This window comes from Harmonia axyridis, chromosome 1 (assembly GCF_914767665.1).
Source record: "Harmonia axyridis chromosome 1, icHarAxyr1.1, whole genome shotgun sequence".
NCBI classification, from domain to species: domain Eukaryota; kingdom Metazoa; phylum Arthropoda; class Insecta; order Coleoptera; family Coccinellidae; genus Harmonia; species Harmonia axyridis.
This window is the reverse complement of record NC_059501.1, coordinates 34,743,716-34,765,244: the sequence shown is the minus strand read 5'-3', so window position 1 is coordinate 34,765,244 and position 21,529 is coordinate 34,743,716. Positions and strand designations below refer to the sequence as shown.

Genomic DNA, 21,529 nt, shown 5'->3' with positions numbered 1-21,529 from the left:
AAAACATTTCGACATCTACCTATTTGATAAATTTAGGGTCGAAAATAATGCCAGCCTTCACAACTCTGGCGTATTATCTGTAGATAATTTTTTTCTCAGAAACCATGAATTTTAGCATAAATTTACAAGAGACCTCATTTGTTAAGAATTGATCGGTCTACCCAAAATAAATGGTCTCATTGTAAAATATGAATATAAAAAAAGTTATTGCAAAATTATTTGCTTTTTTACCCCTTGGAATCATAGAGGAACAACACCCAAAAATTTAGCCTCATTTTATTTTTGTGAATTTTTTGATTTTCAAGAAAAAATTAAGAACTACGTTTCAAGCGCCATCTTTAGGGGGCTATATCTGAGTAGAGGTAGGGGGCTCAAAAAAAAAACTAATATGAAAGACCCACCCTATGCACCAGTTCTCGATAAAAATAGAGGAACACCACCAAAAAATTTATTGAAAATTTACCCTAATTTTATTTTTGTGAATTTTTTGATTTTCTAGGAAAAAATTATGAACCACTTTACCATCTTACGGGGGCTGTAACAAAGTAGAGGAGGGGGCTCCAAAAAAAGCTTATATGAAAGACCCACCCTATGCACCAGTTCACCATGAAAATATAGTTTTGACATCCGCCTATTTGATAAATTTAAGGTCCAAAATATTAGCAGCCTCCACAACTCAGGCGTATTATCTGTATATAATTTTTTTTCTCGAAAACTATGAATTTTAGCAGAAAATTACAAGAGACCTTATTTATCAAGAATAAATCAGTCTATCCTAAATTAATTTTCTCATAGTAAAATATGAATAGAGAAGAAGTTATTGCGAAACAAGTTTGATGGGTGCCTTTTTCACCCCTTGGAATCATAGAGCAACACCAGTAAAAAAATTATTGAATGCCCCGCATAAAATTTCAGCTTAATTTCATTTTTGTAAATTTTTTTGTGTTCAAGAGAAAAACTAAAAACTACTTTTCCAGCGTCCTCTTTAGGGTGTTGTAACTAAGCAGGGCGGTCCTGAAAAAAAAAGGTTTTAATACGGAAGATACACCCTATTTTTTGACAACTATGAATATATGTACACCCTGTATTATACACCGGTGAAATAAAGATACCGGACAAAATCTAAACGAAGTTTGTTGTTCATTTTCTCTTGAAACCTTTAGCCGATTTTAGCAATTATTCTTTTGAATTGTGGCTTGATTCCTCGAGAACATAACTGTTCGGATGTCATTCTCATTTACTCCCCACAGGTGTGAACAAAAAAAATTAATGTTTTATTCAGAACACCTTATGGAGTAATTCGTTAACAGACGAGAAAATTTACGAACACTCAGATATTGCCTCACTTTTTCAGAACATTTTCTTCATTACGATATCTTCATTTTGAGCACAGCACTTCGTATGGTACTGTTGTTGAACGAGAAATTAGTGTTTTGAATGGCAAAGCTCTTTAAATTAATTCCAATTTATACACCGAACCAAACGTGTACATGAATTCCATGAAAAGGTTGATTGTATTGTAGAATTCAAATATCCATCGATGAACAAAATAGTAATTTACGTAACAAGTCCGGAAATTAGGGTTTTTTTGGACGAATAGACAAAATTCCAGGACGAGCGTAAGCGAGTCCTGGAGGTCTGTGAGTCCAAAAAAACCATTTTCGGGCGTGTTGCGTAAAACATTTTTTCGGCAACCATGTAAAATAACACTATCGCTGCTGCTTTCCATATTTTATTGCGATTGCGATAAAAAAACATGCAAATTTTTGACAACTAATTTCATATGAACTGTCAGCCGTTATCTCGGTTGCTATGGATTCTATGATTCTTTTCCGGCCTAGTCCGGGAAGTACGTACTTTCCGGACTAGGCCGGGAAATGCTACTTTCTCAGAGAAAAAGCGTCCGGGAAGTGAGCACTTCCCAGACGGTTGCCGAAAAACATTAATATAATGAAAAGTCGTTCATTATATCGTACCTAGGAAAAACCTTAAACCGATATAATCTTCATTATTCATTATGACGGTTCATTATTCGATCATTTGTACTTTGTTTAAATAATATAGATATTATTGTTCATACAAATTGTCCGAAGAAGTAAATATAGATTTTTATACAGCTAATGAATGAAGTTCCTCTATCCAATGAATATTTCATCGGAGCAATGAACAATAAACATCAATTTCAGAATCGAGATTCAGATATTGATGTAAAAGGATTCATAAGAGCGAGGAATAGGAGATATACGTTAAAGATTGAAATTTCATTATACATATTGAGGAAAAAGTACATCGTATCACTGAAATCAAGTTAATTATTAACATTATTTAATACAATGAACAAATTTTTTCAGTGTACTGAAACCACTGTTACTGCTGTTACTAACAAAAAAAAAATGCGCTCAATAGCTCCTGCCTTCAAGTCAGTGCTTTCCTCATTTTTTTTTATAATCCCATTATTAGATAAGGCAGCGGCTCCTTTTTATATCTATCACATCATCTAGTAATTTGAACCGCAAAATCCTAATCTTTCGACGTGTTTTGCGGTTTGGTTATTGGACTTTCCTAATTATATCGTTCGTGCTTCCTTCGTATACATAACTTTCTTTAGAACTTCTTTCAATATGGTGACCTATTTCAATCATCTCTCTCTCTCTCTCTGTTACAACTCAAATATGAAGACTTCTTCATGTTATTTTTTGCGCGCTTGTTTTATCTGAATGTTGAGCTGAAGATTGTCTTATACTTCTAGATTGAACCTATTCATGATCAATAAATATTGGAATCTAATTTGTTTGAGTTGAAGTCACCGACAACTAAGAATAGAATTCACATAACAACAATAAATAGAAAAAAAAATCACATGCACTTGATTACGGCAAGGTAGGTACTTAAAGCTAGTAATCGCAATTCCACTATCTTATATCGAATTTGGAAAATTTCGTTACGTTATATGTTATCTATTATTATCTGAGAAAACAACATAACAAGTAGTTCGCTGAAATAATGTCATCGTTAGTTGATTACGATAAAACTTATTCATCTCAAACCATCCCCAATAATGCCCACCCAACCTTGCTCTGACTCAGAGAATTCTGATAGATAAAAAGTACTTACTAGCCCATTCCAGAAGAAGAATTATAGTTGTTTTCGGAACAAGTTGTAAGATAAGAAGAGAGACAGGTTATTTGACCTCGAAAAAATAGTAAAAAAAAGGACTCACCACTATACAGTTCATTCCGATGCCAATTATATAGAGATAAGAACTAGGTACTGTTGAAGGATAATAAGGGTGTCGTAAGCTTTCATCATCACAGAAGAATCCTCTTTGGTACGCAGTGCCCCACAGGTATAGGAACAGAATTGGAAATCCAACTGGAAAAAAGTTGATGACTGAATAATAATTCTATATTTCCACTAAAGAGAAGCATGCAAGAGCATGCAGAGTTCCTGAGTTTATGAAGGCAGATTTAAAATTAATTGCGTTCGAATGATGGATTTGATCATGACTTTTTCTTATGTCAGTCGAAATCTCGACAAAAATAATGCTGTATGATTTATTTGTTTCCGTTTACTAAATAAATTTTTTCTAGAACCAGAGGTGGGAATATGTATTGAAAATATTTTCTCTATTTCAGTAATGAGTTCATTTCAGTTATATTTGTAATTTTGTGGTTGTCTACACTGACTTTTGATCCTATAAAATTCAAACACACGTCAATTGTCAATATGATATAGTTTGGATATGATGAAATGATTTGCAACATTATTCGCAATTTCTCTTGATTTTGATTAAGTGTTACGTGAATCGATTTTGTCAGACATAATTCACGAATCTATTGCGTAATTATAAATTATTTCAAAATTCAAAACGTAAGATTCAAATTCAAATTCCACAGTACTGTCAAGATACAACACAAAAGTCAAACTGCCAAGATAGAATGCAAAAGTCACTAGGATGTATTATCTGAATTTTTCATTGAATTTCGACAATATTTCACAAAACTTATGCGTTCGAAAACTCGCTCCTTCGTCGATCGTTCTCTAATTTCGCATTCGTGTTGGAATAGAAGTCCATTCTGCAACTTGTTTTAGAATATACTATTTTTTACATAAAAGAATAAGTTTTAAAAATGAACCTTTGAAATCGATGAAGATTCTCAATCCTTACTGGAAATTAAAAAAATTTTGTTTTGGAATATGCAGCTGAAGAATCCAACAATCAGCATCTCCAACTATTTGTACGTTGACAAATGCAAAATAGATTATGTAGAAACATAAACTAGAGGTTTAATTCAGTTTCTATTCAGCATTCAGAACTCGCTAGGCAAAATTACGAAAATGCGATGAAATGTTCTATATAATCAAATTTGTGATCGATGAAAGTATTTCAACTCTTCTGAAAAAAAGGAACATTTTCTAGGAAAGTGAAGATAATATTGAAATATGAAAAACTGAGTGAGAATATATGTATAAACCGTGGACGGAAAAAAAACTTTTCGTTATGGCACGCTATATATATTTTTTATTTCAAAACTTCTTATATTTCACATGAAAAAGTTCCTATAAATAGAAAACATGTGACAGAAGTTCCCCTAAAAAGTGTAAATTCCGAATTCATTTTATAGTTATTTTATGAGGGTTCTATTTTTATTTATACCATGCGTCTGTGAAAATTTCCCCCTCCATTTAGAATTGGAATATTTGAAGTTCTTCCTAAATATTGCTTAAAAGCTACTTTTAATATCAAATGCAACTGACCACAATAAAATAACAAACATTATCGTTTGATTGCACATTCGAAAATGTAAATTATCAATTATCTTTAAGGATATTAATTGGGAATTTGTAAAACTTTATTTCCCAAACAAACAAGAAAACATGTAACGCAGATATAACTTCCTCGTCATAAATCAAAAGTTACATTAACATCCGAAACAAAACAAAGATCAAGGCTGCCGTCAGCCGGCTTCTGGATGGCACATAAAAAATGACTGAGTAAATAGATTATATCGCCTTGGTGTAATTAACATAACGAACAATAAATTCAAATGTAACATGTAGGGGGAAAATGTATGTAGACATATGGCGTTCGGTCTGTTTGACAAACGATAGATTAAATTCTGAGAATCGAAAAAAATTGAAATTGAAACAAGTATAGTAAGTATACAATCATAAAATCATATCAGAAAAACTGACCTATCGAGAATGGAAGTAATACACTCATAAGCATAGAATCATAGTCCATGACTAAGTATGAATCCCTTCATTTTTAAATATATTCACGTAATAGTTACTAATATTGTACTGGAAACCATGCAATCACTTTTGATTGCATTTCGTATTCGTCGAACCACAATCAACGTATAATACTTTGGTAACTTTATCCTATCAACAACTTCAATTTTTGTAATTCCAGTTTGAAAATTTGTTTTCTCGAAGATGACTCATTAGACAGATCTTTACACTAAGGCTCAGAATCGAAGGAAAGGGCGAAAACTATGCCATCGAATAGAAAAAAGTGAAATTAATAGTAAAGGGTGTTTTTTTCAGAGCTATAGAACTTTAAATTGCAATAAAACAACGATGGATTATTCGATTGACATGAATTTTATTTATCCGTAAGATAATCTTGTGGCATTACATTTTAAATATGATTTTTGGCATATGACCGCCACGGCTGGCTCGGATGTAGTCCAATCTGGATTCCAATTTTCGATTACTTTTTCCAATATTTGTGGCCGTATATCGGCAAAAACACAGCGAAAGTTGTCTTCCAAATGGTCAAGGGTTTGTGGCTTATCCGCAATGACTTTACATAGCCCCACAGAAAGTAGTCTAGCGGTGTTAAATCACAAGATCTTGGAGACCAATTCACAGGTCCAAAAAGTGAAATTAGGCGGTCACCAAACGTGTCTTTCAATAAATCGATTGTGGCACGAGCTGTGTGACATGTTGCGCCGTCTTGTTGGAACCACAGCTCCTGGACATCATGGTTGTTCAATTCAGGAATGAAAATGTTAGTAATCATGGCTCTATACCGATCACCATTGACTGTAACGTTCTGGCCATCATCGTTTTTGAAGTAGTACGGACCAATGATTCCACCAGCCCATAAAGCGCACTAAACAGTCAGTTTTTCTGGATGTAACGGTGTTTCGACATACACTTGAGGATTAGCTTCACTCCAAATTCGGCAGTTTTGTTTGTTAACGTAGCCATTCAACCAGAAGTGCGCTTCATCGCTAATGGACGTAGTGCGCGATACGTATGAATTGCCAAACCAAACTGAGAATAAATCACTTGACAGCTGTTAAATCGGTTGCCATCTTGAACAGTAATGCCAACTTAAAGTTATATACCTCGAAAAAAATACCCGTTATACTAATGGTATACTAACTTTGATCGTGGTGATTTCATCGATCAAATCATGTCTGGGTCCAATATCAATCCATTTTTGACACTTCCATTGATTTCGAACTACAATCAACGAGTTGATCGGTCAATAAAAGTTTTATGAAACCCGTCATAATCGGAGAGTATAATTACAAATCAAAACTTTGTGATATGAAATTCAATTTCTGCTATGTTTATTTTGAATAAACATTATTATTATTATATGTCGGACAATAATTTAGTTGAAAATATGAAACCAAGCATAAGCTATGGATATATTGTAACGATAAATTCATTTCTTTTTAAGGTATATTCAACTGAAGATGATGTTTTGTTGAATTCTTGGTTGCACTCATTACAATGAGAGAGAGATCTAATTTTTTTTCCTTTTAGGGAAGCGAATTGAAGAGGTGCCTTCATGTTAGGATATATGATAACATTACTTCATATACATATATGAATAACATTATTCTTGTGGGAGCAAACACCAATGGTGTGATACAATTAGTATCAGTCCACAGAACATTGAGGATCAATTATTGTTTGCTACATCACCTTTTCATTTCTATCCACCAACCAGCCATCCCAGAGATTACGGACTATCATTACGGACAATTATTTAAACCCAACTTCTGATTACCAGTATTTGATTAATTCGGTAATCAAGAGTCAGATGTAACAATAAACTCGAATAACCTTGTGTGAACCATAGCAGGTCACAATCATTTTTATGGAATCAAAATGCGGTCCCACAGTCATAGTCAAAAGTCTTAGACGATTTTCACGTTTTGTAATTTAATGTTCTCGAAAACATGTAATTTCTCTAAAACAAAAAAACCGGCCTTCCCCAAACCTGCCACTATCAAAATCGCTGAGTTGATGGAATTTCGTCATTCTTCACACTCTATAGGCATAATGAATAGCTCAAACAAATTTTCAACAACACACATAGTCTTCTATTTAAGAAAGAAACCTGCTTATACCCGACATTATACCCTTTCAAAATCTGAGTTGGAGACGTTTTTCAGTCTTCACACTCTAGGTCTAATGAGTAACAACGGATTCTGTTATAATCATTGTATTGTATTGTATTTAGCAGTAAACATTAGCATTTTCATGAAAAATGAGGTAAGCACTGATGTAAAGACACGATCATTCGAGTGCTCGTTCATTCATTCGCTAATTGCACATTTAAAGACCTCATATGTATACAGAGTGTTTCAAATTAAGTCGGCACCATTGCTAACTCCGTTATTATTGATGCTACGATGTCGGTTAAATGGGCAAACTAGTAGCATTTTTAGTGGTCTTCTCGATGCCGAGAACAAAAAAAAATTGACAGTCGCGTTGTCATAATATTTCATAAAATGATATTTTTTTCAATGGAACACCCTATATTTTGTCATGCATTTCGATTCGTTATAACATTCTCAACAACAAAGCTCATTTGACTTTTTTTCGTAAAGGTGAAAATAAGACAGTAGGGAACATTTATTATAAACTGATTTGATAAAGCGCTATAAAATGTTCAAAAACACCGCCTTCTTGTTGAAGACATATTTGGGCCCTTCTTTTGACACTATTGATTCACAAAATTAATGCGGCTAGCGGAATGGCTTTAAGATGAAATTATCGTTTTGTCTATTAATATCAAATAGCTTAGTGGTATCGATTGAGTGGTGCTACATGATGATCACGGGTTTCACGAGTTCACATCCCAGCGCACTTTTTTCTTTTTACTGTCTTATTTTTCTATTAGTAACAAAATATTGTCATTCGTATAAGTACAAAAAATGGTTGTTTGGACAATCATGAGGTTTATTCGCCAAAACAAATAAATATTTTGTACTACTGAAAAAAATATCTAAATATTTCAAAATAAATCGCTCATTTTCCACTTAAGGAAGGAAGATGATATGAGCTTTGTTGTTGAGAATGTCATTACGAACCGAAATGCATGAAAAAATATAGAGTGTTCCATTGAAAAAAATATCATTTTATGAAATATTATGACAACGCGACTGTCAATTTTTTTTTTGTTCTTGGCATCGAGAAGACCACTAAAAATGCTACTAGTTTTCCCATTCAACCGACATCGTAGCATCAATAATAACGTAGTTAGCAATGGTGCAGACTTAATTCGAAACACCCTGTATACAGTTGGTGATATGTGTTTTCCAATGACGTAATTGGCTCATGAAAGAACAAGCGCTGAAAAGCTCATGACAATTTTTTTCATATCATATACCAAGTGATATTTCCCCTGACACGCAAATTGAAATCTTTCGATACGGGATATTTTAACCTCCAATCCTCATTCAGTTCGAGGTCCTTTATCTGCTCTGAGCCATTGTCCCTTACGTCGCTAGTCACCTTGTATTTCTACGAAATGATCGAAAAAAAAATTGCGTTCAAATTTGCATATTTAGGGTCGTTTTATTGACATTGACAAATTTTGTGGAGACACCAAAATGCTTCATATTTCCATGAAATCAACATACCACGAGAATGTCGTCCTTCTTGTATCTTCTCACATCTTGGAATTTTTTCGATCCTTACTGCAAATATGCGAAATATTCGACACAAATTAGTTTGTTCTCCGAAAGATATTCTATGGTTCATAGGGTCTTCAAATTTTTCCTGTGTGAAAGATACTTAATATAACCGAATTCTCAGATAACTCTTTTCAACAATGAACTTATTATGCCCACAAATTTCAATTGAATTAGACAGATAGATTTTGAGATCTCGAATTTTTCATCAAGAATTTAACGAATCCAATGGTTTGAGAACAATGTCTATATACACTACACCAAATCCTACAAAATGATATCCTGCAATTCCTAGAAACAGCAGCCAAAATCTGACGTTTAAAATAAATTGACTATCCAGAGGGATGTTCATTCTTTCAAACAGAAAATTCACTTTCCAACTTGGAGACCACAAACCTTAGGAGAAATAAGTTTAAACATCCACAGAGAACATCTCATATTCGAAATAACGACCACATTAGAAAATGTTGAAATACTCCCAACGTTTCTTGTACTGTATCATCACAGAAGTTCTCAAGGAACAATGTAGGAGACAAGTTAACGTCATACGATGACATCAATTGCACAAAAAAAGGAAAGCAATAGGATAGGATTACTGAGAATGCAAAACATATGTTTATTTGAAAGTGATAATGAAAGATGAACCTAGTAGTTTTATTGAAATTTCTACCATTATTATAGTTGTTAAACAATACTTATCTATGTGAATAAAACAAAAGTATTAGGTACAATATTTTTTGGATTCTGATCTCCTTGAGTTGGTATTATTGATCTTATACTCCTTCTATGTGTTGTTTGAGAAGGCTAGTGAAGAAACAAAAAGATTTACTAAATCACTATTCACTGTGATAATTATTCAGCTTAAAGTATACGAAGATTTTGATAGTGATCTACGTGAAACAAACAATTTTGAATGAAATATGTAATTTCACAAGATAGATATTAAATAGTATAACATAAAAAAGACAGACCATAAAAAATTCTATTATATTGGGATGAAGAATAAAAAATCACTATGAAATATGAAATTAATCGGAAATTAGTTTATATTCCATTCGACTGCTGTCGTATGTATAATTCGTATCCCAGATTATATCCTCTTCTTGTGGAATAATATTCAAAAAAGGTTTCTCTTTGGTCAAAGAACCACGAATTTCAACACGCTATGAATTTCAGGATCCTTCCCACATCAAGGCCACATTACATCCTCGAGACCAACAGGTTCATATAAAAAAAAATCGCTTGAAATAATGGAATTTTGGACCGTCACCAGAATGAATGCGCTACCTGGGTAACTTGACCACAAAAAAATTCAACTAAATCACCGCAGTGACAAAGATGAATTTTTCGTTTGTTTTCGAATGATCAGCTTTAAATGGCCTCACCTGAATATTTATTTCAGCTTCGGAGAAACATACTCATGTTTTATGATTCACAATGACCATTCCTCATGTTCCTTACAAAAAACTTGATATTATTTCATTCTCAATTCTTCGCAGAAAATAAATTATGGTACTGCATGAGAATTTCAAAACTACAAATTCGATGGAAATGACATTCTTCGTTTACATGTAAAATATCAATTTTAAACTTCGCACAAAATTTCATGTTCATGCATCGTCAAAACCATAGAAAATCCTTGGAAAATTCAAGTAGAATATCAGATCCGACCGAGTTGAAATTTCCCAAGTAGATGTATAATGACAATGAAGAGTTCAATGCAGATTTTCATGATATTTATTATTTTCTGTATCTATCAGCTGATATCCAAGGTTTAGCAACTTTTGCTGTCCTAGTGTCATCGGTTGTTTCACGTCGTTTGGAGCGCTTGAAGTTGTTTTCTGGATTTCTGATATATTTCAATATATTTTGAGTTGATATTAAACGTTGATTAACAATGAGACATAAGAAGTGCGTTCTTTGTGGAGAAACTCGCGAATTGAATGAAATAACGTATCACTGATATGTTTTAATTTCCGCGCGCTTCATTTCAAATTTGATAGTTCATGTTGGGGACAAAATTTGCTTACTGAAAATGACGTATGCTCCCTGTATCTATGTTTTTTACTCTGAGGTTTATCCCATTCTAATTTTTATACTTTATCATAATATTACAAAGATTTTTTTATTTGCTCATGATAAAAAGATAATTTTGTACTAGCTCTCCATTATTTTGTATTCCTTCCTCATTCACTAATGGTATAAAATGAAATTAACTATAAATTAAGAACCGCGGAGATCATCATTTTCATCATCTAATTCAGTAAGAAACTATGGGTATACAATGCATTGAATTGATTAGTCTATACAATGGTTATAGTGTTAACTCAACCAGCAAGTGCTGAAACAGATAAATATTATCACATGCCTTTGATAATTTTGGTTCATCATAAAATACGGATAAGATCAAACTATACACAATTTTTATCAGTTATATAATGGGAATACGTTTTTACCAAGATAGAACGATTAAAATGAGTAAACACTAGAGATTGAGAAATTGGGCGGTTCAAAGGCTTGAAAATCAATCATAGCCAATAAAATCAAGAATGCAATTTCGAAATTATATTTTAGAAAACAGTTTAGATAGTATAGATACCTATTTTTTTCGATATCATACATTACTTTTAAAAGAAAGGCATTTCGAGTAGTACGCAAACAATACTTTGAAAGTTCTAAAAATATCATACTGAGATATTCGGGAAATTATTCCCGTAAGATTTTAATTTCTTTCATGATTAAGTTATAAAATTTCACAAAACATTTCAAAATAATCGTAGTAGAAATAAAAAATATGTTTAAATAATGAGATCGAAGGAAAATATTTTATCGATATCAGATATTTCAGTTGTTATTCATATATGCGAAAATATTTGGCCATGTTTCAGTTATTCTAGATCAGGTTTTTCGCCTAATTGGTGCATTTTTACATATTCATGCATTTATCAATGCAAATATTATTCGTTATCGTCGAAAACTATTCAATTTTTCAATTGAAGTCCTAATTATTTTCCGATCGAAATAAGAATACATCTTTCTTCAATATTCATAATGGTTTTCTAGATATTTGGACTATTCCGCTCATTCTATTACTGTTTCCTCGAAAGTTATTAAAGAAAAAAAGATAATAAAAATGAAACTGTAACACCTTTCATCCCGAAAACGAAGCATTTCCGGTCATATATATATATATATATATTGGAAAATTCATATAAAATAAATATTGTGAGGAATTACCTGCTGAAGTTTGTCAAAGTAAAGGGTGTTTTTTTTTAGAGCTATAGAACTTTAAATTGCAATAAAACAACGACTCGATTGACATGAATTTTATTTGTCCGCAAGATAATCTTGTGGCATCACATTTCAAATATGATTTCTGGCATATGACCGCCACGGCTGGCTCGGATGTAGTCCAATCTGGACGTCCAATTTTCGATGACTTTTTCCAACATTTGTGGCCGTATATCGGCAATAACACGGCGAATGTTGTCTTCCAAATGGTCAAGGGTTTGTGGCTTATCCGCATAGACCAATGACTTTACATAGCCCCACAGAAAGTAGTCTAGCGGTGTTAAATCACAAGAAATTGGAGGCCAATTCGCAGGTCCAAAACGTGAAATTAGGCGGTCAACGTGTCTTTCGATAAATCGATTGTGGCACGAGCTGTGTGACATGTTGCGCCGTCTTGTTGGAACCACAGCTCCTGGACATCATAGTTGTTCAATTCAGGAATGAAAAAGTTAGTAATCATGGCTCTATACCGATCACCATTGACTGTAACGTTCTGGCCATCATCGTTTTTGAAGAAGTACGGACCAATGATTTCACCAGCCCATAAAGCGCACCAAACAGCCAGTTTTTCTGGATGTAACGGTGTTTCGACATACATTTGAGGATTAGCTTCACTCTAAATGCGGCAGTTTTGTTCGTTGACGTAGCCATTCAACCAGAAGTGCGCTTCATCGCTAAACAAAATAAAATGGACGTAGTGCGCGATACGTATTCCGCACAGAACCATTATTTTCGAAATAAAATTGCACTATTTGCAAGCGTTGTTCAGGCGTGAGTCTATTCATGATGAATTGCCTAACCAAACTGAGAATAAATCACTTGACAGCTGTTAAATCGGTCGCCATCTTGAACAGTAATCCCAACTTAAAGTTATATACCTCGAAGAAAAACACCCGTCAATTTTAATCATCCTATATTTCGGGATTTAATATAGGTAGAGTAATCTATCCGATAAAAGACCGCTCCAAAATATACTTCGAATAGCTCCGAATTAAATGGGTTGAAACTCAAAATCAACATGAGGAATTTTCGAGGGAATTTTCAAGTCTAAAAAATATGAATATTTCTCCATTCATTCAATTATCCAGAAGAACACCCTTTATATGGTTTTTTTTTTGAAGATGATTCGAACGCATTCAAGTTTTCGGGAATGAATATTTAAAACAATATAAATTATCCAGAAGAACAGTTATTCAGTTCTTCCAATAAGCTTTTAACACCAACTACGCCTATATAGAGGGTGACTCTCATAAAACATTATTTGAGCTCTCCAAGCTCTCGAATACCATGAAACAAACAACAACACAAATAAGTGAGAACCAGACGAAGTGTATTGTTTTAACTGAAGAAAACAGATAATTTTAATTCAATGCTTTACATGAATTTTTAATAAAAATTGGTGTGAAGTTATGTATTTGTGTGAAAAATCAGATATTTCGAGAGCGTATTAATTTCTTTATAGCATTTGGAGATCAAAAAATCAGGCGATATAGTCAATCAGAGATTCTTCACGAAATATGTATGATAAGTTTGAATGTCTCATTTCGACGGTATAAATATTCAGAATTTCATTTCTACTCAGTTCTCTCATCCGAATTCGATCTATATCTACACACAGTTCGTGCGATGGGAACGACAGTTATTTTCATACATGCTATATAGGGGTCAATAAATATGGTCACCCTAATACCTGTAACTAATTCAAATTTCTTTAATCCATTCATGCTCATTTTCCCTTTCGTTTTCCTTTGTCCTCTTCATAAAGCCAGTCTTGTTATGTCCGGTTTGAAGGGACAAAGCAGTTAACAGTCGAAGCGTTACATATGTAGTACATTCATAATGATAACGTATACATATAAAAAAAACTGTTATGTGAAGGAATGAGGGGAGTTTCATGGATTATTATGAATAACTTACTGAAGAGCTTTCTTTCAAATTTCACCCTTCGATTTCTCATTCTCATGGCGGGTTTCACAAAACTAGATTGTAGCACGAAAGCCAGTTGTGGATCCAAAAATATGTATATTGAAATTGAACTTATTTCAAGGTCACAAATCTCAAAAACCCGAATATCAGTCCACAACTGTACAAGACAATTGCACTGACTGATTCAACATTGCATTTTTTGTTGGTTTACTAATTTTATTGAGAAAACATGATAACATCAACCTAAATCCTAAAGAGAGGTCCTTTCATTTTCTCACTATAATAAAGGTGATTGGAAATCCGCAAACATTCAAACAGTTGACAGAGAAGTAAATTGTGAATATTTTTTATCTAGTGGTGCTGCTTGGGGTCAAATTCAAATCAAATTTTTTATTCCTTAGAAATATAAATACAATTTCAATCATACAATCTGAAATTATATACCCCTCATGTGAGGATGGACGCACCTAAGTAGCAACTTGTGTTGTGCTCTCCATCTTCCATTCGGGGTGTTCAAAGATATTACAAAAACTAAATATTGCAGGACCGAGATTAAACACACTTTTTTTACATCCAAGGCAAACATTTAGTCTGAAAAATATTCAATATTCAAAATATATACGCGAAAGAAAAAAAAAGGATGCAAGGGAGGTGACACATTTCTTGGGAATAGCACTCCAATATAAAAATATCAAAAATATATTAGAAAACAAGCAGACAAATGCAATACCGAATTCTGAAAAGATTGAAGGAGACCAACTGCTACAGTAGTGGTGAGAACCTTGGGCGGTAATACATTAGCGGAAAAATATGGATATTTGGCTGATAAAAACTATTCATCCCTGATAAGACAATAAAAAAGTTTCAATGAGAGAAAATCGAGGAGAAAATGCATGCTGAGGAGAAGCAAGCATAAAAGGCATAATCTCTCAAACTGGATGTCAAAATAGGTAGGGAAAAAACCACTGGAAAAGTTGTCCGTTCAACCTGATATATTTATAAAATATTTTTTATTTTATTTTAAGGGCTATGGTTTCATCATTAATGAAGAATAAAATTTTCTTTTCAAATGATCTTTTTTTTATCTTTTATCAATAACTTATCGCAGTTTTTCAAGTCATTTTGTAAAATCTCTAAATCATCTTCAAATAACTCATCCACCAGGACCTCGTCAAAAAGTTCCATCTTCAAAAATACGAATCTTCCCCTTTCTGATTACAAATTAAAACGTGTGCACATCTGAATCAGCCGACTAGGTTTTATATGATCTTCGATATTCAAGGTTAGGGAATCACTGAAGATGGTTTGAGGGTCGAAATTTGGTCAGTTAGCTGAGGATAGTTCAATGGGGGCTCTAAGAATATTGCATTGATTGCTAATGCCCGCCACTCACGAAGCGTTTCTTCAAGCGTTTGGTAGCAAGCGTCGAAGAGATTCCAGTCAGACACCTCGGGACACGGCCGTACGACTGTAAATCAGAGTATGAACTTGACTGCCCGACTGGAATCTCTTCGACGCTTGCTACCAAACGCTTGAAGAAACGCCTCGTGAGTGGTGGGCATAAGTGCGATTTAAGGGACCATAGGCCTAACTGGCCCTTAAAAAAAAATCGGTGCAAACAGGCGTTGATACATTTGGGCAGAGCCGCTGTTCTTCTCAAACCAAACGCAAAAATAAATCCATAAAAATAAATATTCAGATAATGTACGATTGAAAATGACATAAAAAATATTTAATGGTTTTCTAATCCGGAAGAAATCCACGAACAGTCTCAGATAAAAACTAAAGAATTTACTTAAAGGAATAAGCACGTAGTTGCTTTAGAAGTACCTAATCGCAAAACAACAATGCCTTTTGTGTAATCGACTTCTTTCAGCCCGAATTGAATATACAAACTTGTTTGCTCACTTTTCGTGTTACAGGTAGTAAAAGCCGATAGCTCGCATTTGTGCTAACAACCTGAAACATATTTGTTCAGCATGCTAAATACACAGAGAGAAGTTATCGAATTAGTTATTCTGGCCTCATCGATTTCTATTCCGTGATGCACATTAGTTTTAAATGATCAACAATCAATAAAAGAACTTGATTAGTGAATACCAGAGCTGTAATCTTGAACTAGGTTTGAATTAATTATTCCATTGAGGTCATTTCACAGGAAAGAAATCGAAATTGATTATCTAGTGAAAGATTTGAGGAGAAAGGTAGTAAACTATATTGAGGGATATAGGATATTTTTAGATAAAAATCAGAAATTTTCATTTCAATAGTGTAGGTAATGTGACCTATTTCAAGTTTGAAATTCAACAACAACATTATCGACATATCTGACAATTTTGTAGTGTAGATTTTACTACTTCCTAGTAGCAATGAGAAAATACATAAAGCTCAAAAAATGAACACATAATCATTTCCTGTTTTGAAAGACCTACTTTTTCATCTATGTTATAGATTTAATTTATTGATGTGAATACCTACATTCCAAATTTCTGCTTTCTTCAAAATAATGTGCGGATTATGACACGTAAGAATACATCATTTCTCGCATCATTTATAAATTACGCAAATATATAGGAATAGGAAAAAAAGTTTTTTCCGTGGAATCTGAATTTACTTTCTTTCTTGAGGAAATAGGTTAGTGTCCTCTAACTCTTAATGCTTAAGTAATGAAGATATTACAAATTTGGAATGTTTTGAATCTGAAGAATGCAGTGAAAATTCGGCTTCCTTGTAGATCTACCAATTCTTGAATTTTGGCTTCATTCTTTCGAAGATAAATGGCATTTGTCGTCGAAAACATAACGTTTCCTGAAAGTTTTGGGTACGATTGTATCTAGATAATGATAATTATAGAAAAACATTCATTTGGTGAAAAAAATTTGAAGAGATAGCATTCGAAATAATGATCAGAGAAAGTGAAAATAGATCAACAAATACCTATTTAAAAAATCATTGAATCATTACTCTTCCTGAAAGAATCGTAGATACCTGTGGATATATTTTGCATATAGGTTTGAAGTATTCGTTTATAAGAGCCTTTTTCTACAATAAATCAAATACTTTACAATGGCAAAACCAATTAAATCAAAAAAGTGCCTACAAAACACGAGTGACCCAATTCTTGGCCCGGAATCTCACGTAACAAAATCCTAACCTCGCATTTCGCAATTCTAACCACTACCTTCACTTACCGCATAACAATAAAACCACATCCAGAAGCACCTTGGTCACAGGCACCTCCACCGAATTGACGGAAGCCATAAGTCCAATTAATTTTAATTCATGTCATTCAATAAATTAATAGAAAGGGCAAACAGATTTCATTTGATGTCAACAGCTCTGAACCCTAGGAAGTCATCATAACGAACATAAATCAAGGGACACGATGTTATTCGCAAATAGAGACGGCAATTATCCAATATTCCCAACAACTCAATATATGCAAGAGTTATGATCGCTCTTGATGTGACACTTTATCCCGCAGAGTGGCACAGCTGTCATAAAACCACTAGGAATACACAACGTTTGAACTACACCGCTGATCAGCGGGAACTAATTCAGTGTACTTGCCGAGATCTTGTTGAATGAAAGTGAGCGGTAGGCGTTGCATTTACTGCAACTCAAGATCATTGCTTCAGAAACGTTACTCTGAAATAAAAATATAAACTTATTTTAAATTTATTTTCATAAAGGCATCGAATTTTTCAGAAAAAAAACGAAAAAATACGTTGCCAAGTAATATTTTAACCAGAAGTATGAGTACTGGTGGCAACAAAAACCAGAGTCGGAGGATTTTAGCACCTGCTCGAATGCTTTTTGTTGAAAAATATTACCTTGCATTGGGTTTTTCAATTCTTTATACAGGAAAAATTAGATGCTCGAATGGTATTCGACAAGACTTTTTCATGAGTAACAGATACACATAGCTTACAAAACTTACTACTTATTATAAATGCATACATAATAAATATGTACGTATTAACCAAAGATATTGAAATTTTTGGGACAACAGCTATCAAATTTGGCCGGTGGTAAATTCAAAAAACTGCTGACAGGTGCTGTCATACTGTATACAGCTTTTCCATCTAGAAACTATTTGTAATTCAATACTGCGCGTTTTTGTGATTGGTGGAAATTGAGACGAGGAAAATAGTCTACATTCATCTCATTAATCTCCAGCATCGAACTGTCCTGACAAAATTTCACAACATTTCAGTAATATAGTTCACACTTCACAATTAAATGTGATCGATATCCTTGAATTAGGTACAATAAAAATTAGGAAAATTTTAGTAGGAGCATTGTGACATCAGTGATATTACTTTTTGGTTTCGCGTCTGTCTGTCGGTCGGTCTGTGGATCTACACTTTCATGTAACTGCCTTCATTTTCACGATTCTTATCCGACATTAATGAAATTTGGTGTGGATATTCAGCTTTTTCGAATTAAGGTACTCGCTGAGCATGCGTAAACGTGAAATTCCCGGTATTTTCAAATCTCGCATTTTACTTGTTCGATGTCGATGAAAATTGTTATGGATATATGAAAAGAGTTGGAAATTTCAGCTCTTTCGGTTAACGTTAAGGCACATAGCGAAACGTCTCACAACGTCAATATTTCACCTTCTACTAGTCAAAATTTTAATTAATTTTGTGGTATGGGTTTTCGGGGAAATACTGGCTGGAGATTGGTCTGTTTGAGAAGAAGAACCTTATTTATTACTTACCTATCCTGATTTCTATTGTCACATGAAATTACGCAACCCGAGGTAGCCAGATTGATGACACCCTCAGGGTGTTTCTTTAGCTCTCGTTTCCTGAGCAAACACACATTGCGTCACAATTTATGTAATTTTCAAATTCTGTTCTCGAACCATGAATTTCCATTCACTGACGACGAATCCATCATCAAATCTGATTCTGTCTGTCCGTCCGTCTTTCCGTAAAACCGATAACTGTCGAAAGGAAAGACCTGAAAACTTAAACTTTTCTGGGTAGATTCGGATATCTTATGCAGCAGTTGAGTTCGTTAATGAGCAAAATCTGAGTTCACTGAAATTGCCTCATAATTTTGAGAATATTGATTTCTAATAAATAATTTCTATGACTGTAGCTAGTCTTATCATTTTAGATAATTAAATATGGTTTTTTTCGACCTCGAAATTGTAGATTTTACAAAATTTTGCCTTGTGTGGATTATGTTTTTTGGGATAGACGCCTATAGATATGGATAGTTGCTCCACCATTCAAATTTTGAGAGGAATAGATGATCTTCATAACATGCCAACGAAAAATTCAACCAAATTTTATGACATCTAAGTACACCTGAAACACCTTCAAAAAACATGTATCAAATTGAAAAAAATATTTTACATTTATTTGTAATCTTCAAACTGTAATAAATAATCATAAAAATATTTTTTTGAAAGCCTTTATTCAACTAAAATATAAATATATAATATTTATTCTATAATAAAACTTTCAATAATGAATCTATTGGAAATATAGAATTTATTACTAATTCAAAAGTTATACAAAGCCAAATACCGGGTTTTAACCTAAAATATGTCTATTCGAAATTTAGTTGTCCTAAGAAAATGTAAACTTCATATTCAATCGAAATGAAATATAGAAATTAGACGTGGAATAATAATTCCAAGCTCCATGCGAATTTTCATATTGAGAGAAAATTCAAGAAGAATGTCGAAAAAAATTAGCTAATTTTTCCGTTGCTACACATCCGACGGATTTCTGAATGAAATAAGATTGTCAAGCTCTGAGCTTTCGAATCGGGTTGAGATTTTTCGCGTTGGTATATATAATACAAAATAATTTCAAGCTTCGTGCAAAATTTCGTGTCGAAGTCGTATTCAGAACCCAGAAAATTCAAACAGAATTAAAAAAAAAAAACATGAGGAGAGTACTGTACGACGTTAAGTCAGGAGCTTTCGAACTCTCGTTCATTCGCACGCCAATTGCAATATAGTGTTATATAGAGTTCAGTGGTATCCAATGGTGCAACTGACTTCACGTCAATTCCTTTTTTTTTCGATATTCTGCTCGACTTTTTTCATTTCATATTATTTTTCCGTGGATTTTCGATGTTTTGATAAATAATCTGTTATTCGGTAACTTCTTAGTTATGTTACGAATGTAACATGTAACGAACCCTATTTTTATATAAAATGTACCCATAGATAACTAACAGAATCAATATTAGTCACTATTATTTCGATATTGCAAAAAATAAAGTTTTACTATTTCTTTCATGATCGAATCTTGATTTCGTGCCGTGATCGAAGTTCTAAGTTGAACACTTGTGGTATGCGGATCTGCGCTTCTCTGATATTGATTTGAATGGCTTCTTTGATTGGTAAATTGTCTGTTATGCATTTCAGGTATGGACTTTGGCAATTGACGCTCATTCATAAAGTTCCCAAATATCGCTACTATCAACTGTATTCGCATAGATAAGTATCTATTATATGTATTTTTTTTATTAATTTACCCTCTAAATGATAAATGGTTCCGGAAATATTCGCAAAAAACGATTTGTTTTTCAATGTCAACATCCTGTATCCATGTCCTGCGCAAATATCATGAAGCACCCTGTGTATTCTATTTCTATGGACATAGTATATGGACATTTCACACTAAAAACTTCGTATAAATGTATATTTCGAAAAGCTGCATCTTCAAGATATGAATGAAACGATGGAGGAAAACGAGTAAAATTTTAAGATTCTCTAGGCTTTCAATCTTGGTAATGTAACTTCAAAAAATCTTGGAAATAAAAGGCAAAAACCGTCTATGAGCATAGTTAAAACGCTGCATATTTTTTCTTGAGCATTTTTCAATTTTAAATCTAGTAAAATGCCGAAATTTTTAAGCAAGTAGTGCATAATAATTATTATCATATGTCATTAGAATACACAGTTTTAGGAGATGTTTTGCTCAATGTTCCATGTTTATATCCCGGCATGGGCGCCCGCAGGGGGAGGCCAGGGGGGCCATGGCCCCCCCTTAGATTTTGATTACCTCATTTTTCAGCACAACACCCTCAATATTACTTTCTCAATCCAAAGGGCAAGGAAAGAAGGAAAGTAATGGATTCACAACAATTTTTTCAGTTTTCAATGGAATTACTATAAATACATCCATAATATACTATACACATATCCATAATCGGCATTAAATTTTTTGAATTGAAAACTTTTTTAGACGCTTTGAGCACTTCTTGGATGAAGACAAATCGTGAAACCGAACGCAATCCATGCGTGTCAATTTAAAAAAAATCCATCTTATATATACTCTCCTATTGTCTTTAATAGATGAAGGTAAGAAAAAAAGTATTGGAGAAAATAGAAA

The 21,529-nt window shown here is 33.3% G+C and overlaps 1 protein-coding gene across 2 annotated transcripts in view; it reads right to left on the bottom strand.

Moving 5' to 3' along the window:
- Positions 1-17,725, bottom strand: part of LOC123671515 (putative phosphatidate phosphatase) — a 57,264-nt gene extending 39,539 nt beyond the window's left edge. For both annotated transcript variants that reach the window (XM_045605398.1, XM_045605399.1), the window contains exons 1-2: positions 17,354-17,725; positions 3,221-3,372 (exon numbers count right to left, since the gene is read on the bottom strand). In XM_045605398.1, coding sequence (XP_045461354.1) covers positions 3,221-3,372; positions 17,354-17,423 — 222 coding nt within the window. In that variant the 5' untranslated portion in view covers positions 17,424-17,725. The remainder of the gene's footprint in view (positions 1-3,220; positions 3,373-17,353) is intronic.
- Positions 17,726-21,529: the final 3,804 nt, after the last annotated feature.